At 41.2% G+C, this 7,581-nt stretch overlaps 1 protein-coding gene across 1 annotated transcript; it reads left to right on the top strand.

Moving 5' to 3' along the window:
- The first annotated feature begins 1,092 nt into the window (after positions 1-1,092).
- LOC111798474 (uncharacterized) lies at positions 1,093-2,236 on the top strand. Its single transcript, XM_023681644.2, has one exon. The coding sequence runs from the start codon at positions 1,108-1,110 to the stop codon at positions 2,125-2,127; it is 1,020 nt and encodes a 339-aa protein (XP_023537412.2). The 5' UTR covers positions 1,093-1,107; the 3' UTR covers positions 2,128-2,236.
- Positions 2,237-7,581: the final 5,345 nt, after the last annotated feature.

Raw genomic sequence — 7,581 nt, 5'->3', positions numbered from 1 at the left:
TCATAAGTTGACAGCTGAATTATACCAGCACTCTGCAATTATATACAATGTATCGTTGGCTCAAAGATGCATTGAAAAATTGGAAAGCCTTGTACTATAAATAAAAATGATTTCATCAGTTGAATGTGGTATCCCATAAGGGTGTGGAAACCCGAGAAATGGGAGCTGAGAAGTAGGGGTGTACACCCAATCCGCCAACCCGAGAACCCAACCCGAATTATAAGGGTTTCATTTGGTTTAAAAGGACTTTGAGTTCGGGTTCAAATTTTAAATTATTGGGACAACCCGACCCAATCCTAAAACCATAAAAAAAGACCCAAGCCCACACAGCCCGCCCATCAGTCATGTTGTCACGTGGCGCACATGCACTATTGAAGCTGGAGAAGATTAATTATTGTAATTGTCTCACTTATAATTATCTCTCTTATTCAAGATGCAACGCTCTCTTCATCTATCTCATTGTCTCTCTCTACTCATCTTCATCGTTCATCTATCTAAGCTAAGTAAGCTACACTACAAAATACAAACCTTGATAAGGATTAATCTTGTTATCGATGTTAGTAACTTGAAACGTTACAATCCTGATCAGAAAGACTCCAAGCACAAAGAGACAACACGACCCCATGTAACTGAGAAAACGCGACGAGTCAACAAATGGATAAGGGATGTACAAAAGGAGAGGAAGAGACTCCATGATGCTGAAATCGATTGGAAACTTGTTGAAAAACCTAAAGCCAACCACATTCTACATTGCTGACAAGGATGTCAACCAGTTAAGTGGGGAGGATGCCACGATCATGTTTGTTCAAGGTGTATTGCACATAACCGATGTCCATTCTAATTCTTTTTTACTTGCTTTCATTAGATAGTTTAATAATAATAATAATAATAATAATAATAATAATAATAATAATAATAATAATAATAATAGTGCATTTGCAATAATACTAATACAATTAATAATGACAATAATGCTAAAATAATAATAACGACAATAATTATTATTATATAGATTGCATTATTTTATATTTATTGTTGTTGTTAAATCATATATTCATAATAGAAGGTTGCAAGCGGACATGAAAAATTAGGAAAATAAATGCCCACATGTTGCAGTCTGTACAGCAACAAACAGCTAAACACATTCCACGTGGCCTTCTGTCATTTCTCTACCCTCCACATGAATGGGCCCCACTCCCCATTTCCCACTATATAAAACTCGACGCCAATCCAATTCCCTCACCGTCACCGCCACCGCCGCCGCAAAACATTCCAACCAAAATGGTGGGTGTTTTCCGGCGCTCTCTATCATTCCCAAACAAGCCGCCGGCCATTTCCCGTCAGACAAAGCCCCGAATTTCCCGGCACCTTAGATCCCTAAGTTTACCCTGCAGATCCCACCCATTAATCTCATCTCTCAAGGACGAAATCGCCAATCTCAAATCCTGGTCGTCCACCGACCACCGCGACGCCGTCTGGCTCTGCCGTGGACTTACGACCGTGAAACTCGTACACGACTATCTCGACGACATCCTCCAACTCCCACAATCCCGGGAGTCGATATGTCGGCTATCGAAATGGGTGGAGAATGTTCTAGAAGACTTCCTCTGTTTCATCGACGCTTACGGAATCTTCCAGAGCCTCATCCTGGGGTTCAGAGAGGAGCACGTGGCAGCCCATGTGGCCATCAGGAGAAAAGACAAAACCAAATTGGATTTATACACAAAAGCCCGAAAACGTATGGCGAAAGAAACGACCCAATTGGTATCGGTGGTCCGGGGAGTGAAGGCGGCGGAGGGGACGGCGGTTTCCGAGGAGGAGCTGGAGGCGGCGATTAAGGATGTGATGGAAGTGACGGGGATGGTTTCGGTGGCGGTTTTTGAGGGAATTGGGGCGTCGTTGGGGTCACGGAGGAACCGGTGGACGGGGAAGACGAAGAAGGTTGAGAATGGGATATTGGAGTTTATGGAAGTGAGTCAAAATGGTGACGTGGATGAATTGACGGTGAGGATTGAAAAGATGAGGGATTTGGAGGAAGGGATTCGCTGCATTGAGAGTAGCACAGAGAAACTGTTTCGGAGGTTGATTGATACTAGAGTTTCTATACTAAATGCTATCTCGCATTAACATAATAATTATGAGATTAAGAAAAAAAAAAAAAAAAAAGCTACATAAATATTATTTTTGTTACATACATATTTATATACGATTGTGTTAATATATATTTTTTTACTAATATGATTTGAATTAGAGAGGAAGCTTCAAATACTTTGGATATAAAAGAGTTTATTAGTGTAATATAGTGATAAATGAATTTATGATCAAAGCTATCAAAGTTGGGACGTTAGGGGTGTTTTCGTCTTTTTCTTTTTCCACCCGAATCATAGGTTATGCTTTAAAATTCATTCTAATTGCTTTGAAATCTTGCGTAGTCATTGTGTCCATAAAATACAGTCTCATACAAATTTTCAAGGCATTTAGAGATCATTTAGGCCATGAAATCACTTACCGATGTAATAAGGGTATTTCTGTCATTTTATCCATGTATTTGGTTTAAGTCCTAAACATGCTTCTATGTCTTTCAAACTTTACATATGTGATTTTGGTTGAAGTGAGCTTGCTTGAGCTTCGCTCTTCAACCATGGCAATGGTAGCGAACATGGATTTATCATTTATAAGATTCATTCTTAATTGTAGCACGACATCGTCTTTACCCCTTTTGGTTGATGGCTGATAGTTTGAATATTATCGAGTTGGACCTCGTTACTACTAAACACTTCGCAAGGGGGTATGGGAATGACTTTGTGTTCAAGCAGGAAATTCATCCCTAACACGATGTCGAAGTTGTCCATCTTGACAATCATAAAATCAGTTTGTCCTGTCCAAGTTCATGTCTTGATCAGAGTTCTCTTTACAACCCTTGTGACAGGTAAGGGTGCAAAATTGATAGCTTTCATCCGTCTCATATCTCTATGCAAAAGGATGTTTAAGCGTTTTGCTTCAATCTCTATCATAAAATTGTGGCGGCTCTAGAGTTGACAATAGTGTTCTTGGTCGATTTGTGGTTGACCCAGGCCTCGATATACATAAGACTGTGTCTCGTTGGCTCTTCTATCTCACTCACTCTCTTCTGGAGGGAAAATAAATACTTTAGGGCCCTCATGCAGGAGTTTTCCACGCTTTTGACTAGCGATGTTTTAATTTCTACAGTCTCGTACTCAGCTTCTAAGTTCATTCCAAATTTTTCTTGGAAGACATAGAATGTTGCTTTTTGTGGGTATTCGGTTTCTCAATGGGCTCCCCTGCATATGAAGTAAGACAAGGGGCCTTGGCTTTGATTGTGATTGCTGTGGTTGTTAGGTCTCCGTCGTAGAGTTCTACCTCTTTGTTGGGAGGACACGTATTCCCCTCCTCGGCCTTCACGTCGGTCACATTCCCTACCTTTGGGGAAGTTGGGTCAATAATTTTTATTTCCACTACTTGTGAAAGACTGATTCCCCACCTTATATCTTGGGGTTGATCGATGCTAAGATCAAACAGTTGTTCGACTGTAGCATAGGCCGTGTAAAGGTCTTGAACTATTTGTTCGTAGAGTTTGGTCTTTGCCCACGACTTCAGTCCCTCAACAAAACTAAAGACCTTGTCTATATCCGGTTTGTTCGTAGAGTTATGGAGTCTGCTCCCTGTATTTATAGCTTGGTCAATGGCTATATCCGGTAAAGCTATATTTGGTAAAGCCATATATGCTAAAGCTATATCCGGTAAAGCTATATATGGTACATAGCTATATATAGTAGATGGTTAAATCTGGTAAAGCTATATTTAGTAGACTGAACCATATATATATCCCGTCCAGTAAAACTTTGAAATGTACTTTCTATTCTCTGTACTTTCTTGTTGTACATGCCTGAAGTCATCAATAAAAAATCCTTTTAGCCAGAGTTCTCCTTGCAATTCTCTCTATCCTTTTCTTTGTGATCATCTAGATCGAGCGTGTGCGTTGTTGTGCGATCCTAACAACTGGTATCAGAGCAAGGCAAAATTCACCACGATCTGTGAAGATGGAAAGTTCAAAGATTGGAATTGAGAAGTTCGATGGATCCGATTTCGGTTTTTGGAAGATGCAGATTGAAGATTATCTGTACCAGAAAGATCTTCACGAACCTCTGTTGGGGGTGAAGCTGGATACCATGACCACGGAACAGTGGAAGCTCAAGGATCGACAAGCCTTAGGGATGATCCGGTTGACGCTATCCAGAAACGTGGCGTTTAACATCATCAAGGAGAAGACAACGTCAGATCTGATGAAGGCGCTGTCAAATATGTATGAAAAACTGTCGGCTATGAACAAGGTGTATTTGATGCGTAGATTGTAAAATCTACAGATGTCTGAAGGTGGACGTGTTGCGGATCATATAAATGAATTCAATATGATCATAAGTCAACTGGGTTCGGTGGAAATTAATTTCGAAGATGAAATTAAAGCGTTGATTTTGATGTCATCCTTACCCGAGTCATGGGATACTGTTGTTGCCGCAATCAGCAGTTCCCGAGGATCTGATAAACTGAAGTTTGATGAAATTCGAGATGTAGTTCTCAGCGAAAGTATTCGCAAACGGGAAACTGGAGATTCATCAGGCAATGCTCTCAGTGTTGATCGAAGGGGAAGAAGCAAATCAAAGAGCTCAAACAAACATGGGCGTTCAAAATCAAAGAACCGGGGAAAATCTCCAAACAAACCCAACGTAACGTGTTGGAGCTGTGGGGGAAAAGGACACTTTCGGACAGATTGTACAAAGCTAAAGAAGAAGCAGGATCATAAATCTGAAGATGATGATGATTCTATATACACAACAGAAGATGCTGAGGACGTTTTAATCCTTAGTGTGGATAGCCCAGCTGAATCCTGGATTTTGGATTCAGGTGCATCGTTCCATTCGTCTCCAAGTAAGGAATTGTTTCGAAATTTCAAATCAGGAAATTTCGGGAAGGTGTATCTTGCCGACAATAAAACCTTGGAGATTGAAGGAAAGGGAGATGTCTCCATACAAACTTCAGCAGGAAATCAATGGACATTACAAGATGTCAGATACATTCCTGGTCTCAAGAAGAACCTGATCTCTATTGGTCAGTTGGATAGCACAGGCTATGCAGCAGAGTTTGGAAAGAGTTCCTGGAAGATTGTGAAGGGCGTCATGGTTGTTGCGCGTGGCACAAAATCCGGAACCTTATACACTACTGCAGAGTGTATAAACATGACTGCTGCTGCTGAGAGTGCTTCCAATTCAAGTCTATGGCACAATAGACTTGGACATATGAGCGTCAAAGGAATGAAGATGCTGACTGCGAAAGGAGCTTTAGAAGGCTTAAAATCTGTTGATATGGGTCTTTGTGAGAGCTGCGTTATGCGCAAACAGAAACGAGTTAGTTTCACAAAGGCTGCCAGAGAACCGAAGAAAGTGCGGTTGGAAATGGTCCATACAAACGTCTGAGGACCATCTCCAGTTTCATCACTTGGTGGATCAAGGTACTGTTAGGATCGCACAACAACGCACACGCTCGATCTAGATGATCACAAAGAAAAGGATAGAGAGAATTGCAAGGAGAACTCTGACTAAAAGGATTTTTTATTGATGACTTCAGGCATGTACAACAAGAGAGTACAGAGAATAGAAAGTACATTTCAAAGCTTTACTGGACGGGATATATATATGGTTCAGTCTACTAAATATAGCTTTACCAGATTTAACCATCTACTATATATAGCTATGTACCATACATAGCTTTACCGGATATAGCTTTACCATATATGGCTTTACCAAATATAGCTTTACCGGATATAGCCATTGACCAAGCTATAAATACAGGGAGCAGACTCCATAACTCAACAATTCTCCCACTTGGAGACTGATCCTACACCATACCCATTAGGGCTTTGCATAGCTTTAATTTTCCAACATCAACACATTTTGTCAACATGTCTGCTGGATTCTTTGCACCCTCTATCTTCTCCAAACACATATCGCCTTCTTCCACTAACCTGCGAGTGAAATGGTACCGTCTTCTAATGTGTTTTGTCCTTGAATGATAGACTGGGTTTTTCACCAACTGTATGGCACTCTGACTATCTGTATAAAGGATCTTCTTGCACTGCTTCCGGCCTAATTCTTCTAGATAGTCTGTCATCCATATCATCTCCTTTCCAGCTTCAGCTATGGCCACGTACTCAGCTTCAGTAGATGAAAGAGCAACGCATTTCTGAAGCTTGGACATCCAACTCACTGCTGTTCCATCTATAGTGTAGATATACCCAGATGTGCTCTTGCTGGAGTCTACATCTCCACTCAGATCAGCATCCACAAAACCTTGCAGAACTACTTTGCCATTGCCATAACAAAGTGTAGTATTGGATGTACCTCTCAGATATCTCAGAAGCCACTTCACAGCTTCCCAATGTTCCTTCCCTGGATTTGCCATGTACTTGCTAACAACTCCCACTGCATGTGTTATGTCAGGTCTAGTGCAGACCATAGCATACATCAAACTCCCAACTGCAGAAGCGTACGGAACTGATGTCATGTGCTCACGTTCCTCAACTGTCTTGGGAGATTGCCCCTTTGACAATTTAATATGATTTGCCAAGGGGGTAGTCCTGGGTTTAGCGTTATTCATCTTGAATTTGGACAACACCTTCTCAATGTACTGCTCTTGGGATAGATTTAATGTGCCAGCAGATCTATCTCGAGAAATCCTCATCCCAAGGATCTGCTTCGCTGCACCTAAATCTTTCATCTCAAATACTGAAGACAAGCTTGCCTTCAGGTGGTTTATCTCCCTCATACTTGATCCAGAAATTAGTATATCATCCACATACAGGAGTAGAAATACATAAGAATCAGTGTATTTCTTGAGGTAGCAACACTGATCCTTTTCACTTCTGTGGAAACCACTCTTGCTCATGAAGGAGTCAAACTTCTTGTACCATTGTCTCGGTGCTTGTTTCAGTCCATACAAGCTCTTATTGAGCTTACACACCATGTGTTCCTTGCTTGGAGCTGCAAATCCTTCGGGTTGTTGCATATAGATCTCCTCATCTAGATCTCCATGTAAAAATGCCGTTTTTACATCCATTTGCTCAAGGTGCAAATTCTCCGATGCAACAATACTCAGTAGAATTCGGATAGTAGTTAATTTCACAACTGGAGAAAAGATCTCAGCATAATCATGCCTTTTCTTTGTGAATATCCTTTAACTACTAACCGAGCCTTAAACCTCCTTCTGCCATCTGGTTCAACCTTGATTTTGAACACCCATTTGTTCAACAGGGCTCTCTTTCCTGTAGGCAGCTCAGTCAGCACCCACGTATTATTCCTTTCAAGTGAGCTCATCTCATCATCCATGGCTTGCTCCCACTTAGTTGAATCTTCCACTTGTAGGGCCTCATCAAAGGACTCTGGTTCTCCTTCGTCAGTCAGCAACAGATAGTGTAATGAGGTTGAATATCTGTCTGGTGCTCTGGTAGTTCTGGATGATCTTCTCAACACCTGTTCAGGTGCAACTTGCTCCACGTCTGGTTCTTCA

The sequence above is a fragment of the Cucurbita pepo genome, chromosome 7 (genome assembly GCF_057944985.1).
Source record: "Cucurbita pepo subsp. pepo isolate OVF chromosome 7, ASM5794498v1, whole genome shotgun sequence".
NCBI lineage: Eukaryota > Viridiplantae > Streptophyta > Magnoliopsida > Cucurbitales > Cucurbitaceae > Cucurbita > Cucurbita pepo.
The sequence above is the reverse complement of the archived record's forward strand: the minus strand, read 5'-3'. Positions and strand labels throughout refer to the sequence as shown.